Below are 23,138 nucleotides of genomic sequence, written 5' to 3'. Positions count from 1 at the left end.
ATGTAATTTCCTCTTCTCCATACTTCTAATTAACACTAAGCTATGCAATGTTCTTTCAGTGATGCAAGTTAACTGAAATTTGAGACATAGCAGCTTAAGTCAGCTTTGTATTCCTAAAATTGAAAACAGCCCACCCTTGTCATTTGATTCTTTCTGGACATCTTACCTACTTGTGCCTATGCCTGCACCTAATTTGCATTCCACCAGTTATTTGTTTTTAAATGTCATGCAGTTAAGCATATCCTGGATATACTAAGGTAAAACAGCAAAACAATTTCTACTTCCTCAAAAATTTTGAGTGTTGAGATCTAATTCTCCCTCAAACTTCCAGGACTAAGGTTGTATTGCTGTTCATTCAGATGGAATTGAAATTTGTATTTCTATTTTGAACAAATATGAAGACTTTTAAAAAAATAAGCTATCTGTGACAAAAACTTTACACCAGATCTATTAAAAAAACCCCAAAACACTTGTGCATCTATTTGCTAAAATGCAGTATGCCCTATCAAGGACAAAGAAGTTACCATAAATAGTCAGTAATAAACAGAATATCAAGAGCATATGATGGGTTGTAAAGAGTTACTGCTGACATGCACATTGGCTTGTCACACTGGACTGCAGAATATATAGTACTTGGTGGAGTTTACTGCAAAAATATTTCTGGAATGCATTGGACTAATTACACAGTAACAGACTGACCAACAGAGTTAAAGGTATTTGACTGTTTAAAACATCACAGGCTATTTATAAAATAAAGCCTTTTACTGAGTTAGCTCACAACTAATGAACTAATATCTTCTTGAGGTCAAAGAAGCAATTTACTGAGCTCCATCTAATGGAAAACTGTGTGTTTAATCTAGTTTTGCCAGCCAGGCTGATTCTGCATAGCTGTCACCCATTCCTGTGGACAGTGATTGTGATCTGAAAACTCAGGAAACATGCAGAACATACTGAATGTTTTACAAGAAACTAGGACCCATCAGATACTGAGGATACTGAATGTCTGGGTAAGAGTCACTCAGTAGCCCAGACTCAGAGTCTGGCTTTCAGCAGTACTGATTTTTGGTAGAGTCCTTTCTCTAGCAGTTGTTGTGAGATAGAGAAGCTAAATCTTCCTGAAATTAATTCTACCTGACAGTACAGTGGCCAAGGTACACAGGTGTGAGTGCTGGGTGTAGATCTGGCTCACAGACCTCTACTGCTCTGAGCTGCCTCACACAGGATGCATCCCTCATGCCAATAAACAGTGTAAATATCTCCCAGTCCTGCTGTAGTTTATGTCTCTCATATTTTAAAGGGACTCCTGAGACTCCTAAGCAAGGAATTGGAGCTGTCACATTTTCCCTACCCATCTTGGTCTTAAAACAGCTGTGTTTTCCACTCCTCTGGTTGCTCCTTGCAGGTTTTAATGAGGATCATCAAAGGAAAACACACACTCTCACTGAGGTCTTTTTTTTGCCCTCCCCACACAAGGGAGATGTGCTCTTTGGGAAGGTGTGAGGTGTTTTACAGCAACAGGGAAAAGGCAGAGGAGAATATGGCAAGCAGGAGAGCATCTTGCTGGCTGGAGGCTGCCCATATAGCTCCATCAGATTTTGTTATATTCCATCTTTTGTCATTAGGGCCACCCCATCTGATACTAAGTCCACTGTATTTAAAGACTGGGGAATGTGCATATTGGGGACCATGTCTATGAGTGAAAAGAAAACTTGCTATTTTGGGGAAGGAGATTTCACCTGAATATTTTTGTGACTAATTCACTATAGGCTCACCATCTGAGGGCCTGATTTTTGTAAGAAAATTTTTAAGAAACTAAACTCTTCTCACAGCATGTTTATGAAATGTGAAAGTATCATTATTCTTGCTGAGAAGTCTCCGGGCCAGATGCTGACAGATGCCTGTACCTAAAGGAAATCAGCAGGATATGTCACTAAGCACCTTTAGGATTCAAAGCCCAAATGTCTGCCCAGGATGGAAAATCCAGTAAAGTGCCTGAGTTGAACCCATGTGGACTAAGTCTCAGCCCAGTGTATTAGACACAATTCCTTTTTTTTACAGAAAAAACCCCAAACTTATCCCCTTAATTCCTTGAACTGCTTGAAAAAATTTGGTAAACATATGTAAACAATTTATGTAACAACTGATGCTGCAGCATCACATTGCCTAGTTCATTCAAATCTGAACACATGACATTGTGTACATAGGGATTTGTAGGCACAAAGGATATTATTACTGTTGCCATGCATTGTATTTGCATTGTCATTTTCCTTAAATGTGCAGCATTGTTTTGTTAAGCAATCAGAATGCAAATACCACTGGCACAGCTAGAATACATTCAAGTGCCCAAGTACACAAAGAATGCAAACTGTGCAGTAAAGCACACAAAGCCCAACAAGCTCATTAGTACCATACTGCAGTGATTACAGAGCAAAGTGCTTTCTGAGGTGCAGTTGTCAGGCTATACTGAGGGAAGCCTTTGCAGTGTTTTAATGCAATGATATTTTTAATGCAATTGTGTGCTGCCACAGTAGTCATATTTCACCAGCATAAGCTGCTCTGGGAAAGAGGCACTATTCTCTGCTTGTACCTTGCCTAGGTATCATTCTTGATTAGCCATTAGGCACTGCATAATAGTCATGAGGATGAGGATAATTATTCTAAGGATAAGAATTATGATTGGCCAGACAAAAGCCCCATCTACCTCTGTATCCCTTTTCTGATAAAATTCAGGAGTATATTTTTAAGCAAAAAACATGAGAAAACAGACATGCATAGAGTGGTATGGCTTTGAGATTCCAGCAATCTGGAATGAGGATGTGAAAACTGGAACTAGACTCTGTGGGGATCCTCTAGTGGTTTGATTTGCTTTATGGTGTCTGTTGTAACTTAATGACTCAAAACCAGATAACCACAGCACACCTGCCTTCAACACCCCTGCCAGTATATCCAGTATATTCACATATATGAAGACACACACACACACACACAGAAAAAACACCACACACTGTCCTGTATATGCCACCTACCACTGAAAGATGGTGCAGGTCTTCAGTATAGTGATTTGAAAGGTCTACTGAGGTAAAGGTTAAAGTTTTAAAGGAAAGTCACCATGTGACTGTCATGGTGTCAGAAACCATGTCAACCCTTCTTTGAGAGAGAGGATGGACTAAATGTGCTCTTGGTGCTCTCTCCTGCGCTGATTTTTTTCATGAATCTATGATTGTTCAGCTGCTATAACAGCTAGAAAGTTCAGTTTTAATTAGTCTGAAATAGGAAAATGTCTTTCATTGTGCTTGAAAAAGTAACACACATAATGTTCCATCTGGTGGAACCAGATGAAGACCTGTAGAAGTTGTGGTCATGTAAGGACCACAGCTCTTCAAGAAGCCCTAGCCATAGCCTAGGAATTGAACAGCCATACATACATCATCTGGCCATGAGCAGCAGAGAGAGAGGTGTGATTTATCTTAGCAAAAGCATCTCTATATTATTCACCAAACAAATGTTGTGGGTCTGGTGAATATTTCTGTGGAGCTTCTTTCTGCACTTTAGGGTATTCTTAGCAACTGACCTTAGCAACTGATCTGAGCTTCCTCCTTTGCAGCAGGACCCATGCAATTAATCAGACTGGTGTGCTGGAAAGAGAGAATTTAAGTATATAGGCAGGGATGGTGGTGAAGCTAACTGCAAAGTGCTCCATTAAACATATCACCTCAGTGTCTGCCCTCAGAAATTCATGTCTTCAGGGTGATCTTCTCTTTTGAGAAGTGGTCCTTTTTATAAGGCAGGAAGCATTAGGTATGCTCATATCTCAGTCAAAGAGTTTCCTACGCAGTGCCAACAGTTATTCAGCAGTACTCATTATGCAGGTGAGCTACATCACAGCGCTGCTACTCTGCAACACTCTGCAGATCTCTATGCACCATGTGCACAATGTCTGAAATATAAGCAAATTTATGCTGCACTCATCCTTTTTGTGGTTATTAGTGTCACTTAGTATCATCTTCCTCCAGCAAATTGACTCACCAAGCAAAATGCACAAGTGCACTTTAAAGCGGATCACATTATCACGCCTACTTCTTCTGGAAAGCCAAGTGTCATTACTACTTTTCACAAGGAATAACTGCCTAAACTGTTTCACATTCTGCAGTGCATCAACAGTGCTCTTCCTCCACTCAGTCTGCAGTTCAGAACAGTGATGGAACAGTAATGCATGTCTATCTCATTGTTCTACATGGAGAGATAAAATCTAGTGCTCACTTTATGCCTCTTTAAAAGTTAGGGTATTTGCTTCTGGAGTCTTTTCATCAAGATATGCAGTTGTATATCATCTCTAAGCCCCGATCATATTTCAGTTGTCAACAAGGTATTCGCATTAAAATTACTCTGTTTACTCAAAAAGCGTATTAGAGGTTTCTCTCTCAACACTACTGACTAGATGACATATCCCAACTGCACAGTTAATTCCAAAGTAAGGTATACACAATAAGGACTAACAGTGGCCAAGTGCTGATAAGATTTTACTTCTAAAATATTTTCTAATGATTCACTCTTTCTTCCTCTGTGTGTATTTTCTAGAAGGTAGATGGAGTATCAAAGAAATACAAGGGTGCAGACTGTTAAATGGTAAGATTATGACTAAAACCATGAACTTGGAACCACAAACCAGGAAATAAAATATCAGAAAGAAGAATTTTGGCTAAGAAACGGAATGAGAAGAGGTGCTAAGGGTCAAAATTGAGAACAACCAGCAATTTACTAAGCTGAAGAGCAAAGCCAGAGCCCAGTAAAACTCCCTATTATACAATTAGAGCTGAGACGAGAAGCTGCCAGTGCTTGAGCTAGACAAACTATGGCCACTCAATGTCCAGAGATGAGGATCAAAAAAAATAGAAAATAACCAAAGGAATAAAGTTGTAGCCAGGGATTATGTTATGCAACCACACATTGAGAAAGCTTCTTAAGCTTGGTTGCTACAGCTGTGTCTACCCAGAATTTTATGTGGGTCACCAGCCTTCTGAGACCCTGCCTGTGGTAGCCTGGTGGTTTTTTGCACTTTGCTCAGCAGTGCTTGTCAAGAGCCATCAGGAAAACCATCAAAGTAGACACCTGAGCTCAGATCTCAGTGACTTTTGATGGGACTGACCGAACTGTGTGCTTTTAAAAATCCAGCCCTAGTTCTCTGCAAAGTGATGGCTTCCCACATGGTCTGTTATGCTTACAACTGCGAGTGTTTGGTGTTTTGTGACCTCCTCTCACTCATTATCACTCCACTTAATGTCATGGCAAAAGAAGGGTAATGATTCTTTGTTTTTGCAATTGTAAATAAAATGCTGCCAGAGCAGAGGGTACGTGTTGGCCAAGGTCTTTATTATGCAACTATATGCAGATCACTGTGAATTGCATCGTCCATCTAGTTCAGTGATGCAGCACCAAGGTCACTGGGCAGTTTTAAGCTAATGATGCAACCAGAAGTCTAATAAATGTGCTCAGTAACCACAGCAAATATAATGTCATTGTCACAGATGTTATTCTTTCAAAAGCACTTGGCAAACAACTAAAACACAGCTCTTGTGTTTGCTTTGACTGCCTCTAAGAATGCACCATCAGGATTACTGAGAAGATGAGATTCTTTAAGAAGACAAGTCATGGCCTACAGCTACAGTATTGGTATTGCTCATAGCACTCTTGCAGTTTGCTTAAAATAAACAGGCAAGAGGATAACTGAACATGAATCAGTGAAATTTTGACAGAGAGGAGATTTTGGAAAAAAACATATCCATGAGTGATACCAACACAGGTAGAGATCAATTTCTTATTACAATGATCTAGGCAAGTCAACTTTAATTATGCATTTGATTTTTGTAGCCATCATTATACGGTAACCAATTACATGCTGATCCAGTAGCCTTTTCTTATCTTTCAGGAAATACATTAACCAGTAACTGCATTGTGTCACCATGAGCTTTGTCATTATGTGCAGTGATTCCCCACAGGGCTTATCAAATGCTGCAATTGCTGTTTCTTTGGAAGGATATACATCATCTCCCAGGCTGGGTTCAACAGATGGTTGATATTATGCCCTGAAAAGTGGCAATCTACTGTTCAGGACTTGTTGCAGCTCCAGTGTCTTGCACCCTATCATATATATGTATATCTCTATTTTTACAAATGTCTATGGATATATATTCTTATGTACATCATGTATTCTTATCTGACAGGCACGAAGAAGCCCACAATGGTCTGATCATTAATATGCTCTTGACAATAAGGGAGAAAAAGGAAATTTAAAAACAAGCACAATCTCTTGAATTCTTGCTTCATTTATAATAATTATTGATAGGAATAAAGATGAGTAATTCAGCCTTACTGTAAAATTCACTTAAGACCATTCAGTGAACAGAGAATGCCAATGTGTGAAGATGGCTGTTTAGCAAGGCACTGAAATAAAGTGGTGGCAAGAGAGGTCTTAGTCAAGACACAGAGCTGTCTTTTCTCAAATGACATAAACAACACAGTCATGAAATGAGGTCACAGTTTTGTATATAAGCCCTCTGTGGCTTCTGAGCTAAAAAACCTAGAAAAATATTACCCTTTGCTAATGGAGCTTTTTCACCAAGAAGAACAGCATGTGCCCAACTCAATGTGTCAGCAGCTTTCTGCCCTCAATTCAGCTTACCAACAGTTAAACCATTCAGGGTCATACTATAACCTATTAGAGATGACATGTGACAAGATGATTTTTGATAAAGAGTAGAACTTTGGTACTACAGAAGTGGCCAGGGACAGGAGGTCTCCGTATGCAACCTGACATTTTGTCAGCAGCTGCTAGTCAGATATAAAAACATTTTATTGCCCTTGCATATTCAGCCACATGCTATAGTTTCCTCTCACTCAGAATATGTTCACTTTCATACTCCCCTGCATTTAGCTGCAATAGAACAGCAGAATGTTTACATTACAGCAGAATGCTGCGTGCTTTTATCTAAGGGTGACCTTGAGTATGCCTGGCACACAAGAAGTGCAGTGGAAGGCAGGCAAACACTTTTTCTCCTACACCTCTGCCATACTGTCTGTGTCCCTCACTTCTATCACTCTTTGAATTTAAAGAAAGCACCTTCGTAAATGCCCATTTTTGTGAGCAAATGCACATTAAGAACATTTCATGTGCATGCTATGAAGAACATGAAACCTAAGACAGATGAGAAAACTTCAGTCTCCAAAACCAAAATTAGTTTTCCCTTTATGTTCTGAAGCTTATTTGTAAGTCTCATGAATGTTTTTAACTCTTTGGAGTGGGAAGTCTAAATTAAATCATCAGTACGTGACCCATTACTATTTTATAATCTTCTCTTTTGCAAATTGAAAGCAACAGTTTGCCAATCTTGTATTTAAACTTTCATGGAAAGATATGAGTGAGTTAAATATGAGGGCCCAAGCAAGAGAAAATACAAGAAAGCTACATGGTGTTAGGAAAGCCTGTCCAGAGAGTCAGAACAAGAGCTTATTACCAAATATACATGTTTTAAACTGATCTTAGATCAAAATAACATTTATTTTTGATGAACTAATAGTTTGTGCTAATGATCATAATATTTTTAGATTTAGGAAGTACACACAAGAATAACATGGTCAAAAGCACAACCATGGCTATGCTGACCTTCAGAAAGGAGAGCTGGATAATAATGAGGAATCTTGTTTCAAAGAAGTAGAAGGATATCTAAGACAGTTAAACCCTCTCAGTCAGCACAGAGACTCCTGAAGGACGCCATACTGGGAGCACAGCACCAGCATGTACCACTTACTAGAAATCCCTTGGGAAAAAGGTAAAAGGGAATTGGCACAGAAAAACAGAAAAGCAAAGGAAGTTACTGGAATTAAGATTTTAACATTCAAAATTATGAAGATGTCTCTCAGAGAAGAAAAGGAAGAAGTTACAAATTCTAAGAAAATAAACATAAAACTATAATTAGACTACCATTTGCTTTGTAAATGTTGTGGCAAAATTTCAAGGTGTTCATTTTCCCCATAAGCAATTTGACTTGCCTATGGCATCAAAAGATGAATTGATGGCTCCATTCACTGCTTCCCCTGCCATTCATATCATGCAGATCAGTATGAGAATGAACATAAAGTGCTGCAGAATAGAGCCATTTTATACTTGTTTTAGACAGTAAGCATGATAATACGAAGTCTAGGAAAAAAAGGGATCTAAATGTTTCTAAACCATCTTTTCTGAACTCTACAACTCGTGCAACCATATGAATCTGTCCCTATTCAGATAGGAGAATGCCATTAATGCATGGTAAGTCAAAGTGCCTGATTTTTATATCCATACCCTGCAGTCACTTGACACGTTTATCTGTGCCTTATTACTGTCAGATTTACTCCCTGATACAGCAGGGCCAAATTTATCATGTTTACAATTGCTGATGTTCCAAATTCACACAATTCCCACTCATATGCAACTAGATCCTGCCTAGTTATAGCCACAATTTGCTCCAGGGTCATGCCTCCAATTTGGCCACTCTGTTCCCATTTTCATTGCCTTGCAGTAAAGAAATGCATAAATGCAGCATTTTTTCCATAAATGAGATGTGATTTTTTTAAAGAATTAGCTAAGTATACATTATCTTTTGTTTACTTCTCATGACCTCTAGTCTGAACTAGTTCTGCTGGAATTCAGTAAAATTAATTCCAAAATGGCTAGCATAAGAGTTCTTAAAAAAACCCAAACCCAAACATGACAGCAATGAGAAATATTTTTACCAAAGGCTCTTGCAATTCAGAAAGAGAATCCCTAGCTTGAGGACAAACTGATCATCTAATTTACCTCTGAACTGAAAAGAATTAGGAATACAATTACTTTTGTGTATTCTTGAACAGGTTTGCCATACTAAGCTTCTGCCTAAGTGCTTGCAGAATCAGGACCCTTTGTCCCAGAATCACTGGCCCACTGTCTAGGAAGAAAATATTTTTTAAACAATTCAACAAAGAATTCAAAACAATCAAATGAGGATAATCAAGATCATAAGAATATGCATCAAGAAGAAAGGCACCATAAGACACTGAAGAAATAATCTGGTACCATTTATTTCCCTCACATTTCCATTTATTTCATCCATTTACTTTTTCTAGCGCCTTCTACCTTCATTTTCTCTTCTACTTCGTACTTAGATTTTTTTATGTTGTGACTGCACTCTTCTCCAATTCCTCTTGATGGCTTGATATTTCTAATACTATATTTTAAAATACCATCTTGTGCATTCTGTACTTTATTGCCATTATAGAAATGTTTGGTTCCCCTAAAACTAAAAACAGGAAATAAATTTTTGAGGGGCAGATGAAATGATGGAGATTTGTATTTTGCCTGTTCAAATACAGTTCTTTCAGGAGACATTTTTAGGGGTTGCCTTTACTTTGTTTGGTGCTTTCCTGCAGTTACAGCAGGCAGTGGTTTAGTGAAAAATTTAAAATAAAACATTACTGTGCATTAAACACAGTATAATGATGTTTTGGACACCAGCACCTCTTAAAAATAAAAAAGAAAAAACATGACAATATTCCTAGGTTGCCTCTGTTGTATCAGCCTGCTCCTGGCCAATTCTTCAATGTCACAAAACTGGGTCACTCAGTCTTTTGTCACAGAAAAAACCTCAAATCCAAACATATAAATTCTGGACATTAATTAGTAATTATATAAGATGACAAGGTGGTTTTTTAAAACAAACAAATATGTATTTTCCCTTGATTTACAATGTCCATTAAATATTTACATAATTGCATTCTAGTTACTCTCTAGCATATGTATTATATTATAAATACACAGAGCAGGATTTTTAATTTTAATTATAATTGATTTCTTTTTTTGCACTTTTACTACCTTCCCAATATAATTTCTTTTCTTTAAGCTGTAAGACTGTCAAAACACCATAATTTTAAGACTATCTACCTGTTAGCTTGATTTTTTATTTCATTATCAGCCATTAAGAAAAAAACAGTAAATCAGAGAATCTATTTTGTTAATGGAACTTAACTCTAGGCAATCTGAAAATAAGTAAATAAACCCTTGTCCCTCCAACAACCATAAACAGATCGTGAGAAGACTACCAGAAAATACATCTCAGAAAACTGTTAGAAGTGCAAAAAGTCCATAAAGTAAAGCACATGGGTATGCAATCAGGAGCTGCTGTCCTTCCATAGCCAATGCAGACGTAAAAATTTTGGAGGCTGACAAACTGCACCATCCAATAATAAAGAGAGCTAACACAGTTCCTGGGGTCCCCCTAGGAGAAAACAAAACAAAACAAAACAACACAAAAGAAACATGACGGAGTACACATATTACTAAATGTAGCATCAAATCTTACCAAACTTAAGTTCATGTCATTGATAGGTAACACCCAATGGAAGAACCAAGAACTAACTGAAATAATCAAAGTCAAGCATGAGAGCAAATGAAAATTGTAACCACAAACAGAAAAAAAATATGTTCAGCCTGGATAAAAGCTTCACCAGAAGTACTGCTAAGAGCACTGCACATTTACAAATAAATCTGGGCCTCCAGCAGATGCAGCTGCTCAAGTTTAATATTAAATTTAGCCAAGTTTATAACACAGAGAACAGAATTTAGGGGTGCCTTAGACACTCGGGAGAGGCTCTGAAAGACTCATACCACCTGGATGGGCAGAAACGTCTCCCAGGAAAAAGCCTGACTGGCCTTTTAAAAAAGTGAGCACACTAAACATAAAGTAAGGAGTGGGAAAAGAACCACCAAGGAAAAAAATTTTGCTTATCTTGGCATCCTTCTCTGCACATTGAAAGGACTGTAAGTTTCCACCCTACCTCTTGGTGACAGCTGAGCCCATTTGAAGTTACACTGTGCCCCCTTCCAGGAGAAGGGAGACCTGGAGAACTGATGATTATGGGACTATGGTTAAAAGCCCGCTGAAATACTCCTGCAGATTACAGAGGGCTCACTATTAAACCCTGTGGGAACAAAATCTTGCCAATAAATAATGTTCCACATATGCTTTATTTGAACTCTATTTGCAGCCTGCTTCTGTAAAATGCATGAGATCATGTGCATAATACACTGCTGAAGCACATAATGAGATAGCTACTTTATACACTTTAGCTGTGTCAGTCTCAAGGACTTGGAGAAAGAATAAACCTCTGCCTCTTTCTAAAGGCCTTCCTGGCTCCCCACTCTTCCAAATCATCAGCATAACAGAAACACAAGGGAAAAACTGACTGTGTGTACATACTCAGGTAGGTCCTTTTATCAGAAATTATCTCCACTAATATAATTATTGCAACTAAACCATGATGAATAAAGCTGTCCTTATGTAATTGACTTAGTTTACTTAATGCATTCACATCACATAAAATACTTGATTTCTTAGCAATCCAGTCACCAGGCCAATAATGTACTTGGTGTTGCCAGCTCTTGGGCCTTTGAGGCAGGAAGGAAAGAATTGATTACATGGTGACTCAGCAACTCATTGCAACTTCAACAAGTTAAAAATAAAACATTAAAAACCATGTGATTTAATATCCTCAGTTTAAGTGTTTTTTAAACCAATATAGTGGCATTTAGAGAAATTCCACTGGGCTTTGCAAAGTAAGTTGCTGGTCTCTCCTCCAAGAAGACGCTAAGTTGCTCACCTAAACAGTGAGCCAGAAATATAGAGCTGGCAGGGATGGCTCTTTGAGCAGGTAGGCTGGCAGAGGGATGGGATACAATAGGAACATACTGTGCAATGACAATTTTCAGCTAACATAATGACTCTTAGGGGGCTGTCACAATGCGGCACAATTTAGAGTTGTGGCTGCTCTGCCTTGCACTGAAGTCCAATGGCTTCTCATGGTTTGTTCCAGGACTGGCAGAGAGCAGGATGGAAAGGTGGGATAAAAATCATATGGGAATCAAGAGTACCTCTGTGCACTTACAAATTCAGTCCTCAATCTAACAATGTGATACTGCTAAAATGAATGGTTTGGCAGAGAGCTTTCTGTCTGGCATGTCCATGAGGGTCAAATACTCTAGATGGGAGAAGGGCAAAAAGCACAAGTCATGCTTACAGTGGCCAAGACGACTGGGCCTGTACTGGTGTGAGATTGAGATGGAGGGACACATGTGAGTGGACCCTTTCCACTTCTCTTTCTCTCACATCCTCACATCCTGCAGATGCTGTCACCAAATGGGTTCTCTGTATCAGCTGGGTTTTCTTCATGCTTACATTAACTTCCTTCCCTGTTTAGTTAAGGAAGAAGCTTTACCATCCTGTTTGGGTATTTGATATTAAAGAATTGTTGCTTTCTGCAGGAAAAAAGTCTATTGATATTTCTCCCAGAAAAACAACCTAATAGACTTCGGCTCACACATGAAAATAGTATAGATGGACACAAACAAATCTAGTTCCATGCAAATTTGAGTAAGAGAACTGGTATTCTCCTTGGTACTATTCAGTACCCCAAACGTTCCATATTTTGCTTTATTTATTTACAGGGAAATAGCTAATCATGAAAATTGAAAATTATTAGATTACTATGTATCTTTGCCATAGATGAGTGCATTATCTTATGTATACTTTTGGTGAAAAAAAATCCAGATAATTTCTTTGAACTTTGAAATAGAAGTAATGTTTTTATAAATATTTTTAAAAATCATAAATATATTGCTCTTTCTTTTACCATTTAAAATATTTTTTAAAATTAAAAAAAATGAAATGTATGTTGGATTTTAAAGTTGCTACTTAATTTTAATAGCATGTTTGCAATAATTAACCTTGGTACTTGATATGTTCAAGCAGTTTCATAAACCAAATGAGAAAGGACTGCAGAAGCCTGTTAATAGGTACTTAATGTTAGCAATTCATTTCAGAAATACCAGTTCGTTTTTGTCAAGGCTATCACATTTTAGTATTTATAGATCTTCAAAAGATGGGCTTTCTGTAAATTCACAGCATTTTACAAACGTGTAGTATCTGCCTGGGGATTCCATGTACAGAAAACAGTACCCTGCACAGTTGTAACAGCTGGTTTGGAATTCACCCCATCTGTCATATGATTATGTATCTGCACATTTTATTAGGCTGGATTATTAAACAGGTTAATCAAGAAAATATGGGAAGTGTAGGAGAACAAAGAATAAACAGCTTCTTTAGTGTCATCATCCATCTTATCAAAGACAGCTCAGAAACACTTTAATACATGGGATATAGTCAGGTTAAGCCATCATAGCTTCTCAGAAACATGCAACAAGAATTTTTTCCAAAAATTCATTCCACCATATAATTTCCTTAAAATATAAATAAATAAATAAATAAATAAATAAATAAATAAATAAATATGCACATATGTAAGAACAATGCTTTTCCAAAGAAAACAAACACAGGCATTTTCTCGTTCATCAGCTGCTAGGTTCCATATGTTACAGACTGGAGAGTTAAAAATATGAGAGAACAAAAAAGACTAAGGAGGGAAACCATCATTAATAACATGTTAACAATAGACAAAAGCACTGCTCAAGGCCTTCAGGCAAGATCTGGAACTTGCTTGTACTTTGCGGTGTGTGAACAGGGAGATAAACACTGTGTTTCAAAGGGTTTCCTGAATGAGGAGAAATGAGAGGCTTGCCAAAAAGTTTCCTATTCAGAGAATATGACTGAACAACCCTCCACATGTGCACAGATACATACATCACTACACATTTGGTTTTTCAAAGTATTCTGGTTTTTTCAGGCTTGCACTAGGCACAACTATACCTCAGAATATACAAGTCTACTTATATCTTGTCCGAATTCTCCACATCATTAAGGGTAACTTGGCTATTTCATTCTGTCTCACAGAAGTCAGTAGGAAAGGAAACATAAAGATGGGAGGCCTGATGCTATGAACAAAAAAGAAGCAAGAGAACCAGCTATATAAACCCAAAGTTCAGCAATTACTTTTAAAATTGATACCTGAGTTTGGCTCTGCAAAACAAAAATCACATCTGAGGCTGCTGCAAAAATCAAAAGCACTCTCAGTCCAAATAGAAAGAAGTGGAATTGAAGACTCATCAAAATGAATGCCCTCTCAAATACAGTCCAGTTTTGTCTCTTTCTACCTATATGTATAACCGAACTGGTGTTAGAGTTTCAGAAACCAAAATTTACTACGCGACCACTTATAAAATGTTTTGCACAACAGCAGCCACCTGACTTACTGTCCTTCCCAGGATTCCCATTGCCATAGGCCAGTACTTACTGCAGTGAGAAGAGAACTGCAGCAGAGGACAGGATGACCATGGGCAGCAGGCAGTAGCCCAGCACACTTGCAACACAGCCATGAGAGACTCCCGAGACGCTCATCAGGTTCAGCAGGGCATGCATGGCAAGGCACCCGATGGCACTCATCCCGTACACGTAGCCAAAATGAACTTTCCCTGCCTGGAATAAATAAGAGGAAGCATGAGCTGGCAGAAGTGAGCAGTGATCACTAAGTGCTAGCAGAAGACAGATTTAGGTTTAGGTTTGTTACTTCTTGTTATTGACACTCTCTCTCTGCTTCACCTGCATCAGTTCAGTTGTGAACCACAGACGATACTTTTGAGTGATTTTTGCATAAAAATAATTCCAAGGTGCAATTGACAAAATGTGCTTGTTGCTAACTTAAAGTCACAAGGCTGATTGTGAGTCTTACTGTCATTGTGCTCTGAACACAACTGGAATTGCTTGGGAGATTTGGGAAAGTTTAACTGGCAACAAACTAAGAAGAAATTATGGAAAGCACATTTTAGTCATTAAAAATCAGTTTAGGCTCAGGAAATATCTTTTCAAGAAGTGTATATGGGGCTGTGAAAAAGTGTCCTAAGTAACATGATGACCCAGGTTACCTGATGTGCTTCACATTTTATTACAAACCTTCAGCTATAAACAGGTCTGCAAAAAATTGGGAAAATTTTGCTTAAATTATGGTGGTTTTCAGGGCAAAAGCGACTGGTTTTTCCCTTGACTACCATGAGAAGGATACATTTCTGTGCCTAGACCAACACAACATGTTCATTTCAACATAAAACTCAGCGGTAACTGTCAGCTTATGTTCTTTTTTTGTTCTAACAAATGAAAAAAATCCCAGATTTTTTTCCCTTCTAGGTTTTATTCCTTTGCTTGAATTTATTGCCTGTGAAAGGTACCAGCCTGGCAGCCTGGAGCTTGATGTTTTCTAATTTATACACAAAGCTAGTAAAACAGGCAACTGTGGCCACAGCACCACCAATTCCTTCATCTCCTGCCATCATTTTGAAGGATCCCTCCAGGCATAAGGGCATTGTTCACTCCCCAAAATAAACCATCACAAAAGACTGTTAAATATGTTTTTGTCTCTCTTCAAGCTTCTAACAAATGAAATATTGAAAGTTGGCTATGCAATACTGTCATTTTCACATCTGTATATGAGAAAAACATTCATAAATCAGAAATCCATTTTTTTTCTTGGAACTTTGAATCCTAATGATAGAATGCACCTGTGAAGGAGAAAGTTCAGACTTGGAACTTAACCATTAACTCAGAACCATGGGGGGCCACTATGCATCACCTTCCTGACACATAATAAGGTGTATGTACATACATAAAATGCAAATGTGTTTGTTCATACACACACACACACACAAAATCTATATGTTGCACACACAACATATTATATATATATATTGCATATGATAAACCACATAAGACTCAAAACTAATAGAAGGTCTCAGTTTCCTAATAATGCTGTGGCTTATGGTTGGATTCTGTTGTGATGGATTAGGTGGAAACATTGTTGAAGCTTTTATCATGTTTTGTGATACTTGCTAGTTTATCTCCCATGATGGCAAAGGAGAATGGAGAAGACCTCTGACTTTACTTATCCATACATTTTAATGAAATATGGGGGAAATCAACTTTGAGGACCCTTTTCTGAGCTCTCTTTCTGTATCCATGCATGTGGAAATTGATCACTGGATGCCAGCAGTATTTGAGCTGGACAGACATAAAGCAGCACTATGGAGAAGGCCTGGTGATGACACAGCTTGGAAGTCCTGATGCTGCAGGTTGATGGCAGCTCACCAGCTCTCGTTGGAGAGCAGTTCATGAACGTGAAAGGCAACCTGAGTTAATAAGACCTGACTTTACATCAGCACCATTATCCTGTCTGCACTCTGACCTGGCTCACTGCTGAGCTCTCCTCTGCTCCCAGTCCTCAAGGTTAATTCAGGTACAGCCAGGTTGCCTATATCCTTTTCCCCATTTCTGTCTTCCACCATAAAGATTCATCTATTTCTGAAATCACATCATAAGAAATCTTCCTACTTAGGTACAGACTTCTTCTGCTGGCATTTGCATACTAGTGGTATAAAATAATCAGGGAAAATTGCTTGAACAAATAAAACTAATGATAACTAAATAAAACAGTACTAGATCAGATGATTATCAGCTAGAATTTCAGTCATTAAAGATATACAGTAAGTTTAACACTTACAATGGTTTGGGGCAGCCTTTGCTATACACCAATTCTGTCTCAAAACAAATGCATCAACTATAAGATATATTTTAGACTGTTTCAGTGTATATGACTGTTCTACACAGCACTATTTATTTATTAGCTTAGTTTAAGATTAAAAAAATTCCTGAACCAGAGATGAAGGAGGCACTAGCACCAGCAGCTAGCTGAGATCTCCAGTTGGTGAAATGTTGGATTTGTGGTGCAAGGATATAAGAGAAGGAAAAAAAAAAAAAAGCAGCCGAACATGTTGGTTCCGATTTTATTCTTACTTAACATATGTGAATATGTTGACTCGCACACACGGGAATACTCCCTGTTCACAGTGATGTAAGCAAAACCAGAATCAGGCTTGATTAGTCTGACAGGCTTTGATGAATGGAAACAGCTAAATTTGTCCTGTGGAAGGAGCAAGGTTAGCAGAAAGTCAGACTTTGTGTTCTTGCTTGCATCTGCCTGGAGTGGGTACTACCACTGTTGGCTGGAGAGGATGGGGAAATCTGATTTCATTCAAATGACAGAGTAGAATGCAAAGCAGCTGAGACTTGGGCTTCTGCTAAATTTGGGGCTGCCATTGTTTCTCTATCTACAATGGAGCTGCCCTGTTTTACACTAACGTGAGGAGGAACAAGTCCTGCTGCCAGGCTAGCAGCCCTTTCCTCTTTTTCTCTGAAAGGACTGCTACCCTTTGAAGAATATCTTTGCATAATTTTCCATAGTGAAAAAGCTGAAACTAAAGAAAATGTATACATTATTTTTAGAAACAAGCTCTCAACCAAATTATGTTTCTGGTGCTATCAGAAGATACTTATTTAAGTACAGAAGGATATCATAGTTTACACAGCTGAAGAGACATGTTAGTATTCAAATACATCTGAGATAAAATGGTAGCCTGAATTTCTAAGATAAACCTGAAGGCTTACTGCTGGGAAGTTATGAAACAAAAACACTAGATTGTGTCAGAGGTGTTCTGCTGCCCTAAAACTGGAGCATTGAAAATACTTGGTTTTCTAATGACACCTAAAATGCATAATATCTCAGCAAAAGTATGATAATTAAAGTAATTTATTTTAATAATAATAGTTTAATATTCATTATAACTGTTGGCTATTCAGGGAGAAAAGTCAACAGGAAACATTTTTTCCATTCTTTCTTTTAGCTTTCCTTTCATTTTCTTGATTATAATTAATTCAACTTTCTTTTTTTACTACCCTCATACATTTATTTCTCCAGGTGGAAAATAGCCTGTCTTCTCTAGCTTCCCACCTTCTTTTCCTTTTATTCCCTTTCCTCCTGCCCTTCCACCCTTTTAAAAGACTTTTATTTTTATAGGAACATAAATAATAATACTACTTGCCATTTATATAGCAGTTTGCACATTCAAGGTACCGCACTGACATTACAAATTGAGTAAGAACTTTCAAGAATCTTCTGATTCAGCATTATTTATCACAGAGGAAATGGAGAATTAGAGCCCCTTTCCTCTCACCTCAGTTGCGGGGCAGTAAAGCCCTTCCCAGAATGGTCCCACCTTACTGCTGTCTGATGAATTGCTGTTGGCAGTCAGAGCTGTACTTCAGCAACACTGGAGAGCCCCTGTTGCCAGGGATATATAGATGAATTTGGAGTTCTGGACAGCCCTGTTAACCTTCCTCCTGTAGGAAAGCTACATTCATACAGAAGAAGGAGGTCAAATACAGGCTACTATATTTTGTTAAGCAGACAATATAAAACAAAGAATATAAAATAAGAACTAGCAAAATTTATAGGAAGGCATTGCAAGTTTAGGGGGTGGGTGGAAAAAGACTGTTTCAATTTCTTTTTTCTCTAATTATCCTAGTTGTATAAAGATTTTTTTTAGTCTATCTGTCTCTACACTCTCTAAAATAACATTGAAAGAATATAATTCCAAAAAAGCAGCAAGAGTGTTAGAAAAACTGGGCTGGTCTGCTATTCCTTTTTATTCCCTCCTTTAAAACCTGTTCAGAGCCTTTCCAGCTTATATATGGCACAGATCTCTCCTTTTGTTCATATTAAATCCCACCCTAAAAATAGTGTGGTCTCCTCTTTCCACTGGAAGTAATACATCATTTTACCTGTGTCACCTTTACATTACATTTAAATTTTAAGCAGGTGCTTTGAAAGTAGGAAGAATTTTTAACACATAATCCCAGAATAACTGGCAGCAAATGACTCTTTTTATGCTACTACATCTTCTGCAGCTTCACACTCATTATCACCTAGGCATGAGCTTGTTAGAAAAGAAATCCCTGAAGATTTCTACGACGTCCTACCATCAGCAATGTTGCTCCAAGGGCCAAACAGAAGACCATAGGTCCAGTGAGGTCTGTCTCATTCATAATGCTGCCATCTGCAGGCTTCATTGGGTTTAGAACTGTTAATGTTTTCTGCCATATATGCTCAAAATTGATCCCAAGTTCTGCAACAAGAATTTCAGGATTTTGTTAATTGCTCACAAGAAAACAACACTTTTACAAAACTCCATTAGACACCACAAAACTACAAACAAACGCTTCAGTGAAGATAATATTGTAGGATGACATTTTCTGTATTAGGAACATAATGTCCCTGCTATGTACTCAGTATATTTGAGAGTCAGCTTTCATTCTAAATTGGAATATTAATGTATTAAATCTGATTTTAGTCAGCGAAGCAAAAAATGGCCTCAGCATTTTTGAGTTAATATTTGTTTTTCCTATATATAAACCACACATATCTAATGCCACACTAACATAGGTGTTGAAAAACACATTAACAATAAATGCAGAATTTAAGATACTCTGCAACACTGAGGACAGAGATATATGCTTTAATTCTGGAAAATCTGACAAGAAATGTGTCTTAAGTCTGAACTGCCAAAAGCACTTAAAAATGACATTTGTTCCTTCAAGGCAAGTTTATACTACTTTATACAGTGCTTTATAAGCTTGGGGGTTTGTAATGTGGTTGTTTTTGGGTTTTTTTTGGGGTGGAAGATATTTGCATTTAAAAAGTAATTAGTGAGACCCCAAGAAACAAAAGAATATTTTGTCCCATTAAAGGTGATGGGACTCCTGCCCTTAACTTTGCTGGGGCAAATCTTTATCTTATAACTTCTGGAGAAACACTTTAGCTTGCACAAGTAAGCATCTTCCCTGAGATTCTCCAGTAAGGGGAAAATTAGGTTCAGATCTGCTGCCAGAATGGCTGAGACTGACAATGAGTTAGATCTGTTAGGAAAACCAAGTCTTTACCTTGTTCCACCTCTCCATCATCTTGAGCTCAGTCAAAACATTGCATATATAAAGCTATTCTGCATTAAAATGTGTGGTTTTGTTCAGATTTATATGGTACACAGACAGGAATATCTCTAAAGCCTTGCAGATCACAAGCAGTTGGATTACAACATCCTTTTCCCAGGGTAAACCACATGGTGAGTTAAATGGTTGGGGGTTTTAGAGGTAGAGATCTAGCAGTTATCTATATCAAACAGAACGATCTTGCTGGCTTTAAGGCAGTTGTAGTCCCTTCTGAGTAGTAAAAACTCCAGCTGCCTTCCAGTATGCAAACTAGCAGGCTGAATATGCTCATTTTATATTATGCTGAAATAATTACAGACAAATTCTCCTTTTTTTTTTTCCTAATACAGCACAAGTATTTTAGTAGCAACAAAATCAGCCACTAGCATTAGAATGGTCAATCATCATAAAGAACGGCATTGCTCATATAGTTAAACGATCAACTAATTGAAACTGAAAGCAGCTTTCTCAATTCCTTTCCCACTGAAACAAGCGACTTAGCATCTGCAAACTGCTAAATCTATAACTAGATATGCAAAAGAGGATGATTATCCATCTTCATTAGTTATAGATTTTCCAATATGTATGGAGGAATAACACAAGAGTGGAAACAATTTTTGGAAATGTGAATGAATTCAAAACTATTGTTCTGCTGTCATCTAGCGGTGGCACAGTATATCTGCTCTAGGCCACAAGGTTGCAGGAAATCCAGGGCGAATTCGAAGGAGAAAATGCATATTTGGCTGCCAGGAGTTTTGGCTGAAGCTCACAGGGTGAGGCTTGCCAGCTCTGCTGCAGTTTCTCTAGTGAGTTCCATCCTCTAGCTGGCAGAGAAAACTTAGAGGCACCCCCAGGAATCCTGCCTGTTATCTGTGGGATTTGTTTTGTTATAAATACATATTATAATATTGGCTTTTCACAAAAATTAAAATAGATTTTATATGTGCAATGTCAAAGTAACTTTGTTATAATGATATAGTTTTATTTATAGTTGTTAATTAAGCTAAGACATAGTAGTGAAATAGCTGATACACTTGTGTTAAAATACCTGCTTAGATGAGATAACATCCAATGAACATATGATGAAAACACCTGCTACAGATATGCCATCTATCAGCACTCACCATCTGAAGACAGTGTGAGGCAGAGCCAAAACTGAAGATAATGATAAAAAAAGACAAAAGCACAACCAAAGAATACACATGCTCTAAAAAGGCAAATCTGAAGAGGAGATATGCTAAACATGTAAACTAGTTTGAAGGAAAAGTTTACTATGAATGAGAGTCCATGAATATGCAAGAGGCTGATGTAAGGGACAAGGTATTTAAAGGGGGTCCCCGAAGATAACAGTGTGCTCCTGGCTGAGTGCCCAGGTCCGCCCTGCCCCAATAACCTTTGCTCTGTAGTCCTTGTCTCCTATTGTCCTTTATTAAACTTTTAAAATTTTCACAAGAGAGTGAAGGTGTTTTTCACAGTTTTACCTTCTAGCAAAGGAGGTTCCTCGTCAAATCCATCAACGTAACCAAGCTGAGAAGGAGCGTCGGGACTGCAGGCTGGCTGCAGAATGCTGCCCGAGTAGCTCTGCGGGGACAGCAGCATGTCTGATGGCACAAACGCCCCGCCTGCAGGCTGCTCTTCTGCCTGCCTCCTAGGACAAGGAGCAAAGCACAAACTACAGTGAGAAACGTCTGTTATAGATGGATAATGAGATGACTGGCTCTCGCAAGTAAGGGATAATTATTGTGTGAATATTAAGAAAAGCTTTAGTGATGTATAGTAATGCTATTGCAGTTTAGATGTCCTCTGTTTTCTCCATAGTTCCCTTTTCCCCCTGTATTGTTGCCATCAGACAGCTGGGGTTGTCTAGGACAGGTAAAAAAGGAAGGTGTGCACATGTGCCCCTTCCCTGGGGAAGCTGGGAATGGAAAAGCTTAGGGGTTGCTTAGGGGGTGCGGCATGGCAACACCCGATCTCCAATCCAGTTACAAGAAAGCAGCAATCCCCCGATAAATGCAAAGAAGAGTTGACTGACAGACTTTGGGAGGGGCCAGGGCTGGCTGATGCAACCCCCAGGGGTATCAAAGACTGAGCATCCGTCTTGAAGATGAACCAGTGATGTGATATGCACAAGGGCAGTTCCCAGCACTGCAGCTTTTTCCTTATGTAGTCCTTTTGTTGTATTTCTGTTAAGGTTTAATAACCTTCTTAAATTTTCAAAGTGAGCAGTTGTTTCTCACATGTCTTAGAGCTATTCACCATGTTCCACCTACTTTTCAGCTATTTTCAGTGTGAGGAAGCTGGAATTTTTCTGGGTCCTGTCCTCGCTGTGGGTAATAGGAGCTGAGCTGTTGCCCGTGCCTTTGCAGCTCCCTCTGCAAGCGGGCAGAGCTCCTTGCCGGGCCCCTGCACCCACCGCACCTTTCCCACTCCCACACCCAGGTACTTGGGGCTTTTTTGCCCAGCAGCCTGGTGACGTTCCTCAAACCCATCTTTACTGCTAATGAAAGAGCCATACATTTAAATTTTGTCCTTGAATCTCAGAAGAATCCTAAAGAATTTCCTGCAATATGCGGTCTAAATTTCACATTAATAACATGAAGCTCAGTTACTCCTGTCAGGTAAAGAAGCTGTAACACCTCTACTAATAAAAGTAGCACAAAATCAAATCCTTTAAAAAGAAAAATTCACTTATAAAGATTCTGTTCTGCCTTTCTGAAAGTTTAGATGATGTCTTGAACTTCTTTCCTGCTGCTGCAAGCCCCAAAGCCGGCCCCAGAACCACCATCTGTTGGAGAGGGAAGCTGAAGCAACACCCACACTTACTTTCTGCTTTCACAGAGGTTTTTGTCTGAGCCATAGCTGTTGCAACTTTCTTCCTGGTCCTCTATGGTATAATTAGACTGGTAAAAGTCGATGTGAAACTGCTCAAAACTTGACATTCTGGTTAGAAAAAATGATTGCAAATATCATAAATAGCCTTTACAACAAGCCAAAATCTATGTTTTGAACTGCCCTGAACTTAAATTAAAATAGCAAACTGTAAAGCCCCAAACTCAAGAGAATCTTTCTGTAGAAGCTCATGATCATTTGGAAGTGACAAAAAAAAGACCATTTAATTCCTTTAGCTGTAACAAGAGGAATTAATCTGCTTTTACTGGAAATTACAGTATATTAATTTAAAAGTGGTATATCAGACTTCCTATCTCAATATTGTTACCAAAAATAATGCAATCTTGAAGGAACGTATATATCTACAAAATATTTTTTAAACAGTTCATTTTCCTACTTTCAATAAAAAAATTGTGACCATAT

General features: G+C 38.3%; 1 protein-coding gene across 1 annotated transcript; it reads right to left on the bottom strand.

Moving 5' to 3' along the window:
• Positions 1-10,123: 10,123 nt before the first annotated feature.
• Positions 10,124-22,765, bottom strand: YIPF7 (Yip1 domain family member 7). Its single transcript, XM_066549113.1, has 5 exons — positions 22,650-22,765; positions 21,308-21,474; positions 18,822-18,967; positions 14,254-14,435; positions 10,124-10,286 (listed from the first exon to the last, which is right to left on the bottom strand). Exons 1-5 carry the CDS (start codon positions 22,763-22,765, stop codon positions 10,124-10,126), a joined length of 774 nt encoding a protein of 257 aa, XP_066405210.1.
• Positions 22,766-23,138: the final 373 nt, after the last annotated feature.

This window comes from Molothrus aeneus, chromosome 4 (assembly GCF_037042795.1).
Source record: "Molothrus aeneus isolate 106 chromosome 4, BPBGC_Maene_1.0, whole genome shotgun sequence".
In the NCBI taxonomy this organism is placed as follows: Eukaryota; Metazoa; Chordata; class Aves; order Passeriformes; family Icteridae; genus Molothrus; species Molothrus aeneus.
Note: the sequence above shows the minus strand (reverse complement) of the source record. Positions and strands in the feature narration are given on the sequence as shown.

Bases quoted from the DNA above. Each gene is read 5' to 3' on its own strand.
- YIPF7 (XM_066549113.1), bottom strand. From the start codon at position 22,765: ATGTCAAGTTTTGAGCAGTTTCACATCGACTTTTACCAGTCTAATTAT. The intron at 21,475-22,649 runs GTAAGTGTGGGT...TCCTTGTCCTAG, and splicing joins AACCTCTGTGAAAGCAGAAA to GAGGCAGGCAGAAGAGCAGC. The intron at 14,436-18,821 runs GTAGGACGTCGT...TATTTATTCCAG, and splicing joins TTGGAGCAACATTGCTGATG to GCAGGGAAAGTTCATTTTGG.